The sequence below is a fragment of the Macaca mulatta genome, chromosome 10 (assembly GCF_049350105.2).
Source record: "Macaca mulatta isolate MMU2019108-1 chromosome 10, T2T-MMU8v2.0, whole genome shotgun sequence".
NCBI lineage: Eukaryota > Metazoa > Chordata > Mammalia > Primates > Cercopithecidae > Macaca > Macaca mulatta.
Genome location: NC_133415.1, coordinates 86,501,484 through 86,520,809, shown reverse-complemented (window position 1 = coordinate 86,520,809; position 19,326 = coordinate 86,501,484). Strand labels below are relative to the sequence as shown.

The 19,326-nt window shown below is 50.6% G+C and overlaps 1 protein-coding gene across 16 annotated transcripts in view; it reads right to left on the bottom strand.

Moving 5' to 3' along the window:
• Window positions 1–18,219, bottom strand: part of ZNF341 (zinc finger protein 341) — a 62,713-nt gene extending 44,494 nt beyond the window's left edge. For 8 of the 16 annotated variants that reach the window (XR_013399789.1, XM_077951514.1, XM_028828325.2 and 5 more), the window contains exons 1-4: window positions 18,162–18,219; window positions 7,894–8,004; window positions 3,638–3,834; window positions 429–578 (exon numbers count right to left, since the gene is read on the bottom strand). Coding sequence is in view for 15 of the 16 variants with exons in the window: in XM_077951514.1 (XP_077807640.1) it covers window positions 429–578; window positions 3,638–3,834; window positions 7,894–8,004; window positions 18,162–18,192 (489 nt within the window). In the remaining variant the exon portion in view is untranslated. Of the gene's footprint in view, window positions 1–428; window positions 579–3,637; window positions 3,835–7,893; window positions 8,005–10,443; window positions 10,595–15,976; window positions 16,150–18,161 lie in introns of those variants that run through there. The other 8 variants (XM_077951523.1, XM_077951522.1, XM_077951525.1 and 5 more) reach the window with 6 other exon arrangements.
• Between the last annotated feature and the right edge of the window lie 1,107 nt (window positions 18,220–19,326).

Sequence of the window (19,326 nt, the reverse complement as noted above, 5' to 3'; positions counted from 1 at the left end):
CAAAAAAAAAAAAAAATAGCTGGCTGTGGTGGCACATGCCTGTAATCCCAGCTATCGGGAGGCTGAGGCAGAAGAATCACTTGAACCCAGGAGGCAGAGGTTGCAGTGAGCCAAGATCGCACCACTGCACTCCAGCCTGGGAAACACAGTAAGATTCCATCTCAAAAAAACAAAAAAAAACAAAAAAAAAAAACAAAAAAAGTCAAAATAGCTGCACTGTATTGACAAAGCCCCACATGTTCTGGATCCCCACCTAGATGTAGCAGCTTCCCACCTATAGCAGAGCTGAACAAGGGGAAGCTGATAGCCTCCCTCAGCATCAGGGAGAGCTGGGGCCAGGCCCCCTTTATTCTACAAGATTCTGAATCTGCAGGAGTTAATGTACAGGTCTGGAATCAAGACCCTGTGAGAAGCCCACACCTTCTTACCTGCACAGGTGGGGGGCCCTGGGGCATGGGCTGGTCCAGGGATGTGAAGGCTGACATGGCAGACATGAGCACATCATCGCTCACCAAGATGTTCCCCTGCACCAGGGTCTGGATCAGTGGGGACGGGGGCACTGTGATGTATGTGGAGATCTGGACAGTGGGAGAGACAGAATGAGTGAGACAGAAACAGAGAGAGAGAGACAGAGAGAGAGACAGAGTGTGTGTGTGCACATGTGTGCGTGTGTGCATGTGTGGACATGTCTGAGGCTCTGTAAGTAAGCCGAGGGTATGGCACAAAAGATCCCGGTTCTGGAATCCCACAGACCTGGATTCCATTTCTACCTCTGCTGCTCCCTGCTGTGTGACCCTGGGCAAGTCACTTTACCTCTCTGTACCTCCATTTAATCATCTACCGAATGAGGAGGATAAGGCTGGGCATGGTGGCTCACAACTGTAATCCCAGCATTTTGAGAGGCTGAGGCAGTTGAATCATTTGAACCCATTTTGGGAGGCTGAGGCAGGTGAATCACTTGAACCCAGGAGTTCAAGACCAGCCTGGGCAACACGGTGAAACCCTGTCTCTACAAGAAAAATACAAAAATTAGCCAGTGTGGTTTTGTGCACAGCTGGTGTGGTTTTAGAGACTCTTGTCTCTAAAAATAAACAAAAACAGAAAGAAAAAACAATGAGGAGAATAACTCACATCTCTCTGCAAAGTACATACCCTATGACTCAGTAATAATACTTCCTTGTATCAGCCGGGCACGGTGGCTCACGCCTGTAATCCCAGCACTTAGGGAGGCTGAGGTGGGCAGATCACGAAGTCAAGAGATCAAGACCATCCTGGCCAACGTGGTGAAACCCCATCTCTACTAAAAATACAAAAACTAGCCAGGCATGGTGGTGCATGCCTGTAGTCCCAGCTACTCAGGAGGCTGAGGCAGGAGAACCGCCTGAACCTGGGAGGTGGAGGTTGCAGTGAGCTGAGATCGCGTCACTGCACTCCAGCCTGGCGACAGAGTGAGACTCCATCTCAAGAGAAAAAAAAAATACTTCCTTGTATCTATCCTAAAGAAACACTGAACACATGTCCACAGAAGTCCACAAGTATCTTAGGTCAAGAAGAATATCCGGTCTGGCGCGGTGGCTCATGCCTGTAATTCCAGCATTTTGGGAGGCCAAGGCAGGCGGATCACTTGAGGTCAGGAGTTCGAGACCAGCCTGGCCAACAGAGTGAAACCCCGTCTCCACTAAAAATACAAAAATTAGCTGGGCGTGTTGGCAGGTGTCTGTAGTCCCAGCTACACGGGAGGCTGAGGCAGGAGAATCACTTGAACCTCAGAGATGGAGGTTGCAGTGAGCCAAGACCAGCCTGAGCTACAGAGTAAGACTTTATCTCAAAAAAAAAAGATAACAGAGGGTGAGGGGAATATTTTCTACTAGCAAAACTCATAGTCAAGCAGTGAGAAAAATGACTATGTTTTATGCCAGAAGATGCCTGTTTCAGTCTCTATGTCCTATAGGTCTGGGGTGAAGGCTTTCATTGTGATGACAGAAATGATACCTGTACAATGAATGAAGATAATGTTCTAAAGAGATAAGGAAAGAAAAGGAAGTCAGTTGAAACTCTGACCCCTTGACCTGGCATCCTGAGATATGCCCAGCCTCCTTTATGAGGGATCCTTTAATCTCTCTATGAGCCCGCCACCCAGGGTGTCTTTGCTCCAGAACCATGTTTTTGGCTGAGGACTCTGGAAGCTTCCCCAGATGCCTCCAGCCTGGTCCTCTGCTCTGGCCTCCAGACTTGGAAATCTACATTGTCTACTTCCTCACTGCCTCCGCTTAAAGGTCGCAGGCATCTCAGCTTCAACGGGCCCAGTTGAACTCCTGACATCCCCTCAAAACCTTCTCCTCACAGCCTCCTCCTTTCAGTCAGTGGCAACTCTAAATCAGGAGTCCCCCGTGACCCTTCCTGATCTCACACTCCTCACCCAGTCAATTCACAAGTTCTGTCAGCAACACCTTCAAAGTGTTTCTAAAATCTCATTTTCTTACCACTTCCACTGCCAACACGCTGGTCAAGCTACCTGCATCCACTGCCTGGATTTGTGCCACAGCCCCTCAACGGGTCTCCTGGCCTTCTCTCTTGCCTTCCCTCAAAACCTATTCTCTGTCCAGCAGCCAGAGTGACCTGATTAAAGTCACCATGTCCCTCCTCTTCTTAACAGCCTCCAATGGCTCCCATCTCATTCTCAGTAAAAGCCGCAGTGGCTGGGCATGGTGGCTCACACCTGTTATCCCAGCACTTTGGGAGGCCGAGGCGAGGGGACCACAAGGTCAGGAGATCAAGAGTATCTTGGTCAACATGGTAAAACCCCATCTCTACTAAAAATACAAAAATCAGCCGGGTGTGGTGGCGCGCACCTGTAGTCCCAGCTACTCTGGAGGCTGAGGCAGGAGAATCGCTTGAACCCGGGAGGCGGAGGTTGCAGTGAGCTGAGATCACTCCGCTGTACTACAGTCTGGGCAACAAGAGCGAAACTCCATCTCAAAAAAACAAAAAAACAAAACAAAAAAAAGCCCCAGACCCTACATGATCTGCCAAGACCCTCCTGCTGCCTCTCCTATCACCTCCCACCTTCCTACTTACTCACTCATTCCCAGCCACTCTCACCTCCTCGTAGTTGCTGGAACAAACCCGGCACACTCCCGCCTCAAGGCCTCTGCATCTGCTGATCCCTGCACCTGGCTCCCACTTCCCCAAACCAGCTGCATGACTCATCCCCACACCTCCTTAGGTCTATCTGGTATGTTCTTCCTACTGATTTAAGTCACTGCAGAAATTATATAGTACTATTGTTTTAGATTTTAAAAATAATAATATATTATCTACTATTATTCTACAATTTGATTTTTCATACAAAACCTTTTATCTGCTATATAGTATTCTTCCCGGTCACCTCTTCACAGAGCCCTTCCCCAAGCACCATAGACAATATGGCAAAACCTCCCACCCCCGTCTGGCATCCCCTATCTCTCTGCATTTAACGTGCTGAAAACAGTACGTGTGCACCATCCATCTCGCCCCATTCCACAAGGGCAGTGACTTGGTCTGTCTTATCCATTGCTACAGCCCCAGTGCCCGGCACAGTGCCTGAGCACGACAGGCCCTCAAAAAAGACACGTTGAATGAATGAATGAACAAATACCTGGCGATTGGCAGGAGGCAGGGCCTGCTGGACTGCTGCGGGTGCTGCCGAAGGTGTGTAGATGCTGTTGGTGGCCAGGGAGACTGTTGCCAAGGCGGGGGCATTCCCCTGGCACTGTTCCCGCTTGTGGGTCATAAACGCTGGCAGCGAGTTGAATTGCTTCTTACACTTCCCGCAGAGAAAGACATCCTCATCATCTGGGGTCACACCCACAGGGTAGTGGGAAGAGGCCACAGAGAAAGGTCAAGTAATGAATAAAAAGCAAGAATATGTCAAGGGGCATCACAGTATGAAGCAGGAGCACTGCAGCTGACCACAAGCAGCAATCTGGGAGGAATGCCGCGACTCGACATGCAGGTGTCAGTCATCAACTATGTGCTTCCTAGGAGTTTTCTAAACCACACAGGTGGCCAGGTGCAGTGGCTCATGCCTGTAATCCCAGCACTTTGTGAGGCCGTGAAGGGTGGATCACCTGAGGTCAGGAGTTCAACACTAGCCTGGTCAACATGGCGAAACCCCATCTCCACTAAAAATACAAAAATTAGTTGGGCGTGGTGGTGCACGCCTGTAGTCCCAGTTACTTGGGAGGCTGAGGCAGGAGAATTGCTTGAACCCGAGAGGCAGAGGTTGCAGTGAGCCCAGATAGTGCCACTGCACTCCAGCCTGGGCAACAGAGCGAGACTCCATCTTAAAAAAAAAGAAAAAAAAAACAAGTTCCTGCAGGGATAGCCGTATGCGGCCAGGTATCAATTAATTAGAAATCAAAAAACAGTAAAGTGTGTTCACTACAAAGTTGAGAACTTCAGAATCTTTATCCTGTCTGAATTTATTCATCAGTCCCCAAATGCACCACCTGATCATACTCCTCCATGCCTTTGCATCCACCGTTCGCCCTGCCAGGCTGCCTCTCTGTGGACAACTTGTTCTGCAAGGCTCACCTTGACTATCACCTCTTCCAAAAAGTCTTTTTTTCTTTTCTTTTTTTCTTCTTTTTTTTGAGAGAGAGTTTCACTCTTGTTGCCCAGGCTGGAGTGCAGTGGCACAATATCAGCTCTCTGCAACCTCTGCCTCCCAGATTCATGCGATTCTCCTGCCTCAGCCACCCCAGAAGCTGGGATTATAGGCGTGCACCACCATGCCCTGCTAATTTTTGTATTTTGAGTAGAGACGGGGTTTCACCATATTGGCCAGGCTGGTCTTGAACTTCCTGACCTGAAGTGATCCACCCACCTTGGCCTCCCAAAGTGCTGGGATTACAGGCATGAGCCACTGCACCGGCCTCTCCAGGAAGACTTTCATCAAAAGCCAGCGGCTATAGTTCCTTCCTCTGGCACACCTATCATATAACAGTTTTCTTATCAATACCAGACTGTGAGTTCCCTAAGGGAAGGAAATGTGTCTTATTTATCACCATAACTATAATATCTCCTGGAAACAGAGGAGGTTCTCAATGGATGTTTGTTGAATGAATGAAAAACTAAATGAATGATGAGCTACAGTTAACATCATCCATTGCTGAGGGTCTACCACAGCTATGCAGTCACTGGGTCAAGCACCCAACATGTGGTAGCAGAAATGTCTAATTGTTATTCAATTCTAATTGTACTCTTTTTTATTTATTTATTTTTTTAAGAGACGGGTTGCCAGGCAAGGTGGCTCACACCTGTAATCCTAGCACTTTGGGAGGCCAACGTGGGTGGATCACTTGAGGTCAGGAATTCATGACCAGCCTGGCCAATATGGTGAAACCCCAGCTCCACTAAAAATACAAAATTAGCTGGGCATGGTGGCGCATGCCTGTAATCTCAGCTACTCAGGAAGCTGAGGCAGGAGAATCACTTAAACCCAGGAGGTGGAGGTTGCAGTGAGCCGAGATCACACCACTGCACTCCAGCCTGGGCAACAGAGCAAGACTCTGTCTCAAAAAAATAAATAAATAAAAGGGCAGGGCATGGTAGCTCACGCCTATAATCCCAGCACTTTGTGAGGCCAAGGCAGGCGAATCACCTGAGGTCAGGAGTTCGAGACCAGCCTAGCCAACATGGCAAAACCCTGTCTCTACTAAAAATACAAAAATTAGCCAGGTGTGGTGGCAGGTGCCTGTAGTCCCAGCTACTCAGGAGGCTGACACAGGAGAATCACTTGAACCCGGGAGACGGAGGTTGCAGTGAGCCAAGATCGTGCCATTGCACTCCAGCCTGGGCAACATGAGCGAAACTCCATCTCAACAAAAAGAGAGACACGGTCCTGTTGTGTTGCCCAAGCTGCAGCACAGGGGCTATTCACAGGCATGATCATAGTGCACACCACTCTCAACTTGTATCCTTCTTATATAATAATACAAATTTCAGTGGGAAACATGGCTTCCTAGTTAAGTAATATATTTCCCAGGCTTCTTTGCAGCTAGGAATGTCATGTGACAGAATTCTGACCAATGGGACAACAACAGAACTGTACGGTATCTGCAACTTCCCCAAAAAAGGAAAAGAAAAGGGTATGGACAGGGCACTGTGGTTCATGCCTGTAATCCCAGTACTTTGGGAGGCTGAGGCGGGAGGATTGCTTGAGCTCAGTAGTTCGAGACCAGCCTGGGCAGCACGGTGAGACCCTGTCTCTATTTTTTTTTTTTTTTATTAAAGAGAAGTTTTTTGGACAGGCATGGTGGCTCACGCCTGTAATCTCTGCACTTTGGGAGGCTGAAGTGGGTGGATCACCTGAGGTTAGGAGTTTGAGACCAATCAGGCCAATATGATGAAATCCTGTCTACTTGTCCAGGTGCAGTGGCTCATACCTGTAATCCCAGAACTTTGAGAGGACGAGGCAGGTGGATCACAAGGTCAGGGGTTCAAGACCAGCCTGACCAACGTGGTGAAATCCTGTCTCTACTAAAAATACAAAAATTAGCTGGGCGTGGTGGCGGCGCCTGTAATCCCAGCTACTCAGGAGGCTGAGGCAGGAGAATTGCTTGAACCCGGGAGGCAGAAGTTGCAGTGAGCCGAGATCGCACCACTGCACTCCAGCCTGGGTGACAGAGCAAGACTCCATCTCAAAAAACAAAACAAAACAAAACACAGCACAAGGGTATGACTTCCACTTTCCTCTTTCTTCCCTTCATGTTTGTTGGAATGTGCAAATCAAAGTGGGAGCTAGAGCAACCATCCTGGGCTGCAGCTTGAGGGCAGTAGAGCCATGGGAAAGAAGGAGTCTGAGTCTCACCATGCCCACCTCAAATGCCCAAATGCCCATCAGGACTTCACATAACACAGAAACAACCTTTAATCTTGTAGAAACCATGGTAAACTTCAATAGCTAGAACCAAATCCCAAGTACTCTCATAAGATTCTTATGAGGCAGAACAATTGTCCCCATTTTACAGACATAGGAACTGAACCACAGAGAAATTAACTCACTTGCCCAGGGTCACAGAGCTAAGAACTATAAGAACAATAATTAAAACCCAGCTGTTTAGCTCCCTGTCCCTAGTGTGATTCCCAAGTACACAGAAATGTTTGTGGAATGAATAAATGAACAGTCTCACATAGAAACTTCCAAAAGAAAGTTCTTACAGGCTGGGTGCAGTGGCTCATGCAGGTAATCCCAGCACTTTAGGAGGCTGAGGTGAGTGGATCACCTTAGGTCAGGTGTTTGAGACCAGCCTGGCCAACACAGTGAAACCCCATCTCTATTAAAAATACAAAAATACAAAAAATTAGCCAGGAGTGGTGGCACACGCCTGTAATCCCAGCTACACGGGAGGCTGAGGTATGAGAATTGCTTGAATCTGGGAGGTGGAGGTTGCAGTAAGCCAAGATCGTACCCTGCACTCCAGCCTGGAGGACAGAGTAACACTCTGTCTCAAAAAAAAAAAAAGAAAAAAAAAGGCCCTTACAGTCCTGGCCCATAAACAGGAGAAATTCATTCTCAGCCTATTCTTTCCACAGAAGGGAAGTTGAATAATCACTTCTAGGGCAAAGGCACAGGCATTGTTGTCAGGCATTGGGGCCCTTAGCCATTCCCTGCATCACGATCCCATCTCCCCACATTTACTAAGCAATTGAGAGTGGCGTCCTCAGAGCTAAGCAGAGAAAGGCATGAGCCCAAAGATCCAGGCTGGGAGGTGGGGGAGAAGTTTAGGCACCAGAGCATGTCCTGGGGACCACAGCAGGCATTTCACTCCCACAGCCCAGCACGAGCTCCACCTACTCTTCGCAGGGAGCCATTCACTCTCCCACTGGTAAACCTGAGCAGATACTCACCCAATGGCTGGATAGCAGGCGGCGCGTTGACACTCTGGCCTGTCGGATCAGGGACTGCTCCTTGGCCATCCAATAATGACTGGACAGCCAGAACGGTCTGATTGTCCATTCCTGAAAAAAGAAATGCAGCCTCTTTGGAAGGTAGGCCCAGCGTCATGCTCTGACACCACCCTTACAAGCCAGACCCACGGCAAAACCCCTGTGGCGGCTGGGTACGGTGGCTCACACCTGTAATCCCAGCACTGTGGGAGGCTAAGGCGGGAGGTCGCTTGAGCCCACGAGTTTAAGACCAGTCTAGGCAACATAGTGAGACTCCACCTCTACAAAACAATACAAAATTTAGGTAGGCGTGGTGGTGCATGCCTGTGGTCCCAGCTACTAGGGAGGCTGAAGTAGGAGGACTGCTTGAGCCTAGAAGGTCAAGGGTACCGTGAGCCATGATCATATCACTGCACTGCACTGTACTTGCTCTTGACAGAGCAAGACCCTGTCTCAAACAAAACAAAACCCTGTGGCAAGGATGGCTCCTATGCCCCAATATACATTCTCTCCTGTTTCCACTGTGAGAGAGCCCAAGATTTTGGGCTGGAAAGATGGCCCCCAAATAAAGGTTACACTTCCCAGGCTCTCTTACAGTTAGGGAATGACTAAGTTCTGGTCAAAGGAATATAAATGTGCTATGTGGCAGCTTCTGGAAAGTTTTCTTAAAACTGCCTGATATGTTGGCCGGGCGCGGTGGCTCAAGCCTGTAATCCCAGCACTTTGGGAGGCCGAGACGGGCGGATCACGAGGTCAGGAGATCGAGACCATCCTGGCTAACATGGTGAAACCCCGTCTCTACTAAAAATACAAAAAAACTAGCCGGGCGAGGTGGCGGGCGCCTGTAGTCCCAGCTACTCGGGAGGCTGAGGCAGGAGAATAGCGTAAACCCGGGAGGCGGAGCTTGCAGTGAGCTGAGATCCAGCCACTGCACTCCAGCCTGGGCGACAGAGCGAGACTCCGTCTCAAAAAAAAAAAAAAAAAAAAAACTGCCTGATATGTGACCCTCTTCTTTGTCCCATCCTCCTTTCCACTTTCCAGAATAAGAATATGGTGGTAGCAACTCAATCCACCATCCTGGATCATAAGGACAAACCTTAGGATCATAGGATAAAAAGCTGGATGAAGCCAAGCACGGTGGCTCACGCCTGTAATCCCAACACTCTGGGTGGCCAACGCGGGCAGATCACCTGAGGTCAGAAGTTCGAGACCATCCTGGCCAACATGGTGAGACCCTATCTCCACTAAAAATATAAAATTAGCTGGGCATGGTGGTGTGTGATTATAATCCCAACTACTTGGGAGACTGAGGCAGGAGAATTGCTTGGACCCAGGAGGCAGAGGTTGCAGTGAGCCGAGATCGTGCCACTGCACTCCAGCCTGGGTGACAAGAGCGAAACTCTGTCTCAAAAAAAAAAAAAAGCTGGATAAATCCTGGGCCTCTGAGAACCTTGTAGAACATAGCCATCCTCCTATCCTAGACTGCCTTCCTCTGGAATTTCATGTGAAAGAAATAACCTTCCAGCCTGTTGAAGCCACTGCGACGTGGGGCCTGTCTTACTCATGGCTGACTCTCATCCTATGTGACAAAGTCCCTCCAGAAATCATGTTAGCCAGTCGTCCTCATGCACACCCCGCAAACCCCACAAATCTGTGTGCACGCGGGCATCCTTGTCTTCCTTATTTCTCAATGTGTGCTTGTCTTTTTTGTTCCGCAATAAACAATAGACTCTGAATTTGTGGCTGGGGGGTCGAGAAACTGATTTCTTCCATGTTTTCTAATCAGTTATCACAGTTAAAGTTCACAGTAGTACACTGCCTGGCCATGTCACTAGCCGGATGAGAGGCCTCCTCACATCTCAGTGGCCACCAAGGCACACTGCACCCCTCCCAAAAGACCCAGATGGTGCCTCCTCTCTATGACCCCACAGCCAATGCTCTGCCTCCAACCTCTCAGCTCTTACTGGGATGTCTGCCCCAGCTTCTAACTACAATACAAATTGAAAGCATCAGACCAGCTATCTCTGGCCAGGTGTGGTGGCTCACGCCTGTAATCCCAGCACTTTGGGAGGCAGGGGCGGGTGAATCAAGAGGTTAGGAGTTCAAGACTAGCCTGGCCAAGATGGTGAAACCACATCTCTACTAAAAATACAAAAATTAGCTGGGCATGGTGGTGGGCGCCTGTAATCCCAGCTACTAGGGAGGCTGAGGCAGAGAACTGCTTGAACCCGGGAGGCGGAGCTTGCAGTGAGCCGAGATCACGCCACTGCACTCCAGCCTGGGTGACAGAGTGAGACTCCATCTCAAAAAAAAAAAAAGTTGAAACCATCAGCTCCTGCAGCCAAACTGAATCCATGCTTTCCCTTGTCACAATGCAGGCTGTGTCCCTCCTGACGCCAGCCCTCCCCCTCATCTCCTCCTGCTCCTCAGAAGCCGCTCTCCACCAGCTCTCACCACACTGTGCCTGGGAACCATCCACAGCCTCTCCAGAGTGCCTTCCTGAGAACTCACCTTTCCATCTCTCCTCCCTTCAACAGCAAGGATCCCATGAGGGTCACCTACACCTTCTATCTCTTCTACCACCTTCCAGTTCTCCTCCCCCACTCTAGTGGGACTTAAGCCCTCCACCATCTGGAACCACCTCTGAAAAAACGACAAAGTGAGAAAATCATGACAGTGAAAGACACCTGACCTAACCAACCCCTATCTTGCCTTTAACCTCCAAACTGCCCTTAGTCATCCCTGGGCTTGGGCCAAGATAACTATCAGAGAAATTTAGTTCACAGTTCATTTTTTATTTTATTTCATTTTTGAGACGGAGTCTCGCTCTGTCGCCTAGGCTGGAGAGCAGTGGTGCAATCTCGGCTCACTGCAAGCTCCGCCTTCCGGGTTCACACCATTCTCCTGCCTCAGCCTCCCGAGTAGCTGGGACTATAGGTACCCGCCATCACGCCTGGCTAATTTTTTTGTATTTTTAGTAGAGACAGGGTTTCACCGTGTTAGCCAGGATGGTCTAGATCTCCTGACCTCACAATCTGCCAGCCTCAGCCTCCCAAAGTACTGGGATTACATGCAGGAGCCACCACGCCCGCCCTCCCGGCCTAGTTTACAGTTTAAATGATAATAGCCTTTCCCCAAAACTAGCCCTCCTTTGTAAAGCTAATGAAAGACCACCAGGTTAGGAGGATAAGAGGATCCTAAATTCTGCTAAATTGTAGACATAAATATTACCAGCCATTATTCCAGAGGTCACAAGATTTGCAACTTCCCCAATTATTCCTGCAGATAATATCATTATCATTATTATTATTTTGAGATAGATCTCCCTATGTTGCCCAGGATGGTCTCAAACTGTTGTGCTCTAGGGATCCTCCCACCTCGGCCTCCCAAAGTGCTGGGAATACAGGTATGAGCCACCATGCTTGGCCAACTTTTTTTTTTTTTTTTTGAGACAGAATTTCACTCTTGTTGTCCAGGCTGGAATGCAATGGCGCAATCTCGGCTCACTGCAATCTCCGCCTCCCAGATTCAAGTGATTCTCCTTCCTCAGCCTCCCAAGTAGCTGGGATTACAGGCATGTGCCCCCACGCCTGGCTAATTTTGTATTTTTAATAGAGACAGGGTTTCTCCATGTTGGTCAGGCTGGTCTCGAACTCCCGACCTCAGGTGATCCACCCACCTCAGCCTCCCAAAGTGCTGGGATTACAGGTGTGAGCCACCACGTCTGGCCCCAACATCATTATTATAGAACCTAAGATTGGCCTTTTGAGACATCTTTTCAGATTTTTGCATTTCTGACAACCAATGGCTCCACCCAGACCCGCCAATGAGTCCTGCAGCCCCACCCGGAAGCAGACTCTGCATGTAGGAGGGCCATTTTCCACAACCCTATGATTGCACCCCCAACCAATCAGCAGCACCCATTCCTTTGCCCCCCAAACTATCCTTGAAAAAAACCTAGTCTCTGGCCAGGTGCAGTGGCTCACACTTGTAATCCCAGCACTTTGGGAGGGCGAGGTGGGTGGATCACAAGGTCAGGTGATCGAGACCATTCTGGCTAACACAGTGAAACCCCATCTCTACTAAAAATATAAAAAATTAGCCAGGCGAGGCCGGGCGCAGTGGCTCAAGCCTGTAATCCCAGCACTTTGGGAGGCTGAGACGGGCGGATCACAAGGTCAGGAGATCGAGACCATCCTGGCTGACACGGTGAAACCCCGTCTCTACTAAAAAATACAAAAAACTAGCCGGGCGAGGTGGCGGGCGCCTGTAATCCCAGCTACTCGGGAGGCTGAGGCGGGAGAATGGCGTGAACCCGGGAGGCGGAGCTTGCAGTGAGCTGAGATCCGGCCACTGCACTCCAGCCTGGGCGGCAGAGCGAGACTCCGTCTCAAAAAAAAAAAAAAAAAAAATTAGCCAGGCGTGGTGGTGGGTACCTGTAGTCCCAGCTACTCGGGAGGCTGAGGCAGGAGAATGGAGTGAACCCTGGAGGCGGAGCTTGCGGTGAGCTGAGATCGCGCCACTGCACTCCCGAGTAGCTGGGACTTTAGGTGCGTGCCACCACACCCAGCTAATTTTTTCTATTTTTAATAGGGATGGCGTTTCACCATGTTGCCTGGGCAACAGAGCGAGACTCCATCTCAAAAAATAAATAAATAAAAATAAAAAACCTAGTCTCTGAATTTTCTAGGAGGCAGATTTGAGCAATAACAAAATTCCAGTCTCCTGTTCAGTCGACTGTGTGAATTTAACTTTTTCTCTATTGCAATTCCCCCGTCTTAATAAATTGGCTGTATCTGGGCAGCAGGCAAAATGAACCCATTGGACCCATAGTTCCACCAAAACACTTTCCCCATCATCACCAAAGACCATCATCACCAAAGACCCATGATCACCAAAGACCATCTGGCAGTATCTGCCACTCCCTGAAACACTCTGTTCTTGGCTCCAGGGCACAGCCTCCCTGGGTCTTCTCTACCTCTCTGTGCCTCCTTTACTCTCTTCTCCTGGCTACCCCCTAAGTGTTTCCATTTTGAGGAAACACTTTGTCCTTTGTTCCTTTGTCTGGACTCTCTCCTTTGCCTCTTGTGCTGTCCCTGGGCAGTCTCACTCACCCCGTTTACTTCCTTCCAATATCTCGAGTTTCAAGCCTGGGGTTCAAGCTCCCCTGAACAAGCTTCAGTGAATCTTCTACCATTTTATGTAAAAGTGTGAGTGCTTTAGCATTTGTATGCAAATCTGTACACAAATATTAAAAGCACTTTTAGGTATAATAGTAAAAAATTTAGCCTGGGCAACATGGTGAAACCCCGTCCCTACTAAAAATAGAAAAAATTAGCTGGGTGTGGTGGCACGCACCTGTAGTCCCAGCTACTCAGGAGGCTGAGGCAGGAGAACCGCTTGAACTTGGGAAGTCGAGGTTGCAGTGAGCCAAGATGATGCCACTGCACTCCAGCCTGGGCAACAGTGAACTTTTGACATGGAATCTCCCCAGGTTGCCCAGGTGAAAACCTGGTGGTCTTTCAATAGCTTTACAAAGGCAGTTTAGTTTTGGGGAAGGGCTATTATCATTTAAACTGTAAATTAAATTTCTGCCAAAGTTAGCTTGGTCTAAGCCCAGGGATGACTAAGGGTGGTTTGGAGGTTAAAGGCAAGGTGGGGATTGGTTAGGTCAGGCGTCTTTCTCTGTCATGATTTTCTCACTCTTACAATTTTTGCAGAGGCAGTTTCAGAATGGTGGGGGGCTTAAGCCCCATTAGAGTAGGGGAGGAAGACCAGAAGGTAGTAGAGGAGATAGAGGGTGTAGGAAATGGTTCAGAAGAACATCTGAACTGTTTCCAGTTTTTACTTTTTTTTTTTTGAGACAGGGTCTAAAAAAAATAGTAAAAACTGGAAACAGTTCAGATGTTCTTCAGTGAGTGAATGGTTAAATGGTGGAATAGCCATACTATGGAATACTACTAAGCAATAAAAAGGAACAAACTATTGCTATACACAACTTGGATGAATCGCTAGGGAATTATGATGGGTGAAAAAAGCCCATCTCGGTGGTATATACTTTATGATTTCATTTACATAGCATTCTTGAAATCACAAAACTTTACAAATGGAGACAGATTAGTGGTTGCAGGCATCAAGGATGGTGGGAGAAGGGGAGGATTTAGGGTGTGGCTATAAAAGGGCAACCCCGCCGGGCGCGGTGGCTCAAGCCTGTAATCCCAGCACTTTGGGAGGCCGAGGCGGGCGGATCACGAGGTCAGGAGATCGAGACCATCCTGGCTAACACGGTGAAACCCCGTCTCTACTAAAAATACAAAAAACTAGCCGGGCGCGGTGGCGGGCGCCTGTAGTCCCAGCTACTCGGGAGGCTGAGGCAGGAGAATGGCGTAAACCCGGGAGGCGGAGCTTGCAGTGAGCTGAGATCCGGCCACTTCACTCCAGCCTGGGTGACAGAGCAAGACTCCGTCTCAAAAAAAAAAAAAAAAAAAAAAAAAAGGGCAACCCCTTGGAGTGATGTCCTGTTCTGCATATTGACTGGTGGTAATATACTGTAGTTTTGCAAAATGTTACACCAGGGGAAATGGGGTAAAGGACACGAGGGATCTCTCTTTATTATTTCCCACAATAGCATGTGAATCTACAGAAAAAGTGATTTCAAAATAAAAAAATTTAAACAAATGCAGGGTGGGTACAGTGCCTCATGCCTGTAATCCTAACACTTTGGGAAATCAATGTGGGAGGATTGCTTGATGCTAGCAGTTCAAGACCAACCTGGGCAACATAGCAAGACCTCATCTCTAGAAAATTTTAAAAATTGGCTGGGTGTGCTGGCATGCACCTATAGCTACCTGGGAGGCTGAGGTGGGAGGATCACTTGAGCGCATGAATTTGAGGCTGCAGTGAGCTATGAATGCACTACTGCACTCCAGCTTTGGAGACAGAGTGGGATCCTGTCTCTACAAATAAAAATACAAAAGGCTGGCTGGACACAGTGCCTCACGCCTGTAATCCCATCACTTTGGAGGCCGAGGCGGGTGGATCACTTGAGATCAAGAGTTCAAGCAGCCTGGCCAACATGGTAAAACCCCGTCTCTACTAAAAATACAAAATTAGTCAGGCGTGGTGGTAAATGCCTTGTAATCCCAGCTACTCGAGAGGCTGAGGCAGGAGAACCACTTGAACCCGGGAGGCAGAGGTTGCAGTGAGCCAAGAGCGCACCACTCCAGTCCAGCTTGGGTGACACAGTGAGACTGTCACAAAAAAAAAAAAAAAAATTAAGTTAAATTTAAAAGGCAGCCTGGGCCAGGCTCAGTGGCTCATGCCTGTAATCCCAGCACTTTGGGAGGCAGAGATGGATCACTTGAGGTCAGGAGTTCGAGACCAGCCTGGCCAACATGGTGAAACCCCCTTCTCTATTAAACATACAAAAATTAGCCGGACGTGGTGGCATGCGCCTGTAGTCTCAGCTACTCGGGAGACTGAGGTACAAGAATCACTCGAACCCAGGAGGTGGAGGTCTCACTGAGCCGAGATTGCACCACCGTACTTCAGCCTGGGAGACAGTGTGAGACTGTCTCAAAAACAAAAACAGGCAGCCTGTGTAAAACTGAACTCGAATTAAATGTCATCCTCCACCCCAAAGTTTGTTCTCACAGTAATCCTCATCAAGGAGAACAGGGCACCACTGTCCACCCATCTACAGCCTCTGGGGCACCCCTTGGGTCTTCCCTCAACCCACTGCTCCCACTCCCCATTTCTGGTTCTTCAGCAAGTCTAGCTTATTCTGCCTCCCCAGTACATCTCAAATAAACTTTCTTTCCATCCCCACAGTTGTTCCCCAGCCCAGTTCTCTGCTGTACAACCTCCACCCCGACCCCCCACTGCCACTCTGGCCCCCTCCAGTCTGTTCCAGAGCAGCTTCGGTGAACTTTATAAAACACACATCACATTGTACTGCTCCCCTGCTGAAAATCTTTTGTTAGGTCCACACTGATCCCAAGATAAAGTTCAGCTGCTCCATCAAACCCCATCTCTAGCAGCTCACCCACACCGAGCTTCTGTGAATCCCAGGAGACTTCTCTCCCCATGGCTGTGAAAATGCAGTTCCCACTGCCTGGGCCATTCTCGTGCCCCCCCTCCCCGAGATCTCCACAGTCCTGCTGCCCTTTCTTCACCCAACATGCATCCCACTGTCCTAGGAATGGATTTCTCTTTAACTGTCTTCATTACTCAAAACACAAACACATTCTTGCAGTAAAAATTCCAACAATGAGGAAGTCCAAACAGCCTAAAGAGAAAGTAAGCCTCACCCCATTCTACTGGCCTCTGGGAGGGAACTACCACTGACCCTGGCCTTCCTGATCCACCACCCCCCAGCTTATGTTATTCACCGTAGGAATGGCCAGCTGAGGTCATCTTATTTTACATGACCTTTTCAATAATTCTGTCATTTCTCTAATTGCTTGTTTTATAACTTCTCTCCTCCACCAGACTGCAGGGCAGAGACTACGGGGAGTGTCTGGCTCAGTGAGTCTTCTGAATCGGAACCCCACTAGATGGAGGCAGGCCATCTCCCTTCCCCCCCATTTCCTGGTGCGAATTGTGATCCTTCAAGAAGAGAAGGGAGTCCTGGAGCAGTGGCTCACGCCTGTAATCCCAGCACTTTGGGAGACTGAGGTGGGCAGATCACTTGAGGCCAGGAGTTCAAGACCAATCTGGCCAACATGGTGAAACCCCATCTCTAAAAAAAAAAAAGGGACAGGCGCGGTGGCTCATGGTGGCAATCCCAGCACTTTGGGAGGCCGAGGAGGGCGATCAGGAGGTCAGGAGATCGAGACCATCCCGGTTAACACGGTGAAACCCCATCTCTACTAAAAATACAAAAAAAAAAAAAAACTAGCCGGGCGTTGGAGCGGACGCCTGTAGTCCCAGCTGCTCGGGAGGCTGACGCAAGTGAATGGCGTGAACCCGGGAGGCGGAACTTGCAGTGAGCCGAGATCGCGCCACTACACTCCAGCCTGGGCGACAGAGCGAGACTCGTTTCCAAAAAAAAAAAGAAAGAAAGAAATTAGCCAGGTGTGGTGGCACACGCCTGTAGTCCCAGCTACTTGGGAGGCGGAGGCACGAGAATCGCTCGAACCCGGGAGGAGCAGGTTGCAGTGAGCCGAGATCGCGCCACTGCACTCCAGCCTGGGCGACAGAGTGAGACTCTGTCTCAAAAAAATAAAAAAGTGCAGGGAGTGGCTGAGGATCTCCTAGGAAGCTGCAGGACTCAAAGCTTCAGCTTCATCTCTCCAGTCCAGCACTTCGAGTTTGTATCCTATCTGTATACTCATCTCATCCCACTCCTCCAAGACCAAACTTGGTCTGTATTTCCCACAATGTCTATTCTATGTCATGGCCCCGAGTCGCTAAGGCTGCCCTTCCTCCCCGACTCCCAGCAGGTGTACACATGGAGGTGCTCAGTGTTTGCTGTCTCCAAAGCCCACAATTTTGAGCCTGAGCACCAACCCCATCCTAGGTTCTTGCAGAGCACGGGACAGTCCGTCGGCACCCAGCGTTGGCTGGCGTGGGTCTGGGAGCACCACGTCCCGGCCGGGCACACCGCCGGCACCCACAGTGTCGGCTGAATTTGTAAAACTGCACCGGCCACGGTGCACACTTCAGGCGCCAGGTGTTTGCTGGCTTAGGTCTCTAAGCTCTGAGTCCAGACTGTGCACACAGGTGGCGCCTCTGCTGCTGTGGTCTGATTTTGAGACTACGTCCTAGCACGAGGCATACAGTCCAATCTGCAGAAGTTCTTCGCGGTCAGGCCGCCGAGGCCCTCCGGCCCGCAGCTGCGGCCGCACCCCCGTCCCGGGCCCCGCGCGCCGTCTAGCCGCCTCCCTGGCCGCGGCTGTTCCAGATCGCCCCGCCGTCGCCTCCCGCGCGGTTCCCTGCAGGGAGCCCCTCCCGCGCCCGCCCGAGGCCGCTAAGGCTGGCGCTGTTCCGGGCCCGGGCCCTCTCCCCGCCGGCCCGGCTCTCTCCGGCTGTTCCGGCCCCGGAGCTCCCCCGCCGGCCCTCAGCTCCCGCGCTGTTCCCGCCCGCGCCCCTCCCGCCCCGCGGCTGTTCCGGCCCCGGCGCCCTCCGCCCCGCGGCCGCCGCGCGCCCTACGCCGGGCGCTGCGAGGGCGCGGCGGGAGGGAGCGGCAGCGCGGAACAGCCGCCTCCCCTGGCCCCGCTGCCCCTCACCCTCCAGGGCCTCAAAGATCGCCTGCGCCATCTTGGAGCCGCCGCCGTCGCCGCCACCGGAGCCGAAGCCCGGCTACGCGAGCATTGTGGGAGCCGCGGCGGCTGAGTCAGGGCCGCCAGGGGGCGCCCAGGAGCCGCTGCCTAGGCCCCGGCCATGGAAACCCAACCTCGGCTCGCGGGAGCCCAGCATCCTTAGGCTGCCCTGGCTCCACTCGATAACCCAGTCACCGGGCCACCGAGTGTGGACCCCGCCTCACTTGAACGTCCAAGTCTACGCCGACCTTATATCCACCGCACACGCGGAACTTCCCATCCGTATTATCTAAACCCACATCCCCATCTCACCGGACCGGACCCCCTAACTCTGACACAGAACCCCCCATTCCCACTGCGCGTGGGTCTGCAGCACGGACCCCGTTTCCACTAAGCACGGTATACCCCGACTCTGCAACAAACCGTGACCTCTATCCCACCTCACCCAGACCACCCAACTGTCACAGGGATCCCCAAACTGCAACATAGATTCCCATCCCTCATCCCCTGTTGGAAGCGTACCGCCCTACTACCCAGCTCAATTCTGCCTGTTGGGAGCCCGCCTCCGCCCCCAGAGTAGCGGGGACTACCGGCACATGCCACCATCTCCTGCTAATTTTTATTTTTATTTTTTGTAGCGATCAGGGTTTCACTATGTTTCCCAGGCTGGTGTCAACTTCTGGCCTCCAGTGATCCTCACGTCTCGGCCTCCCAAAGCACTGGGATCACAGGCGTGAGTCTCCGTGCTGGGGATCGCATTATCTCTTAAGTAACTCCATCTCTTCACCCTCCATCCCTGCTTGTCAGGACCCCATTTCTGTCACATAAACCCCCAATACCCACCCCCAGCCACTCCTAGCCCAGCCTCCGAGGGGTCCTATCCTGGTCACACAGAATGAGAGGTGCTCCTCACTGGGACTTCTCTCACACACACAGACCCCTCTCATCTTCATTCACCCTCCATCAACTGCTTATTAACGGCCTGTTGTGCACCAAGTCCCTAATATTGCCAGAGACACGGTAGTCCTTTCCCATGGAGTTAGAGGTGGGAATTTTTTCTCCAAGACATTACACCCTACCTCCCTTCCTGGGAATCTTGAAGGGCACACCCCAAGCTGTAAGCGTCCCCTTC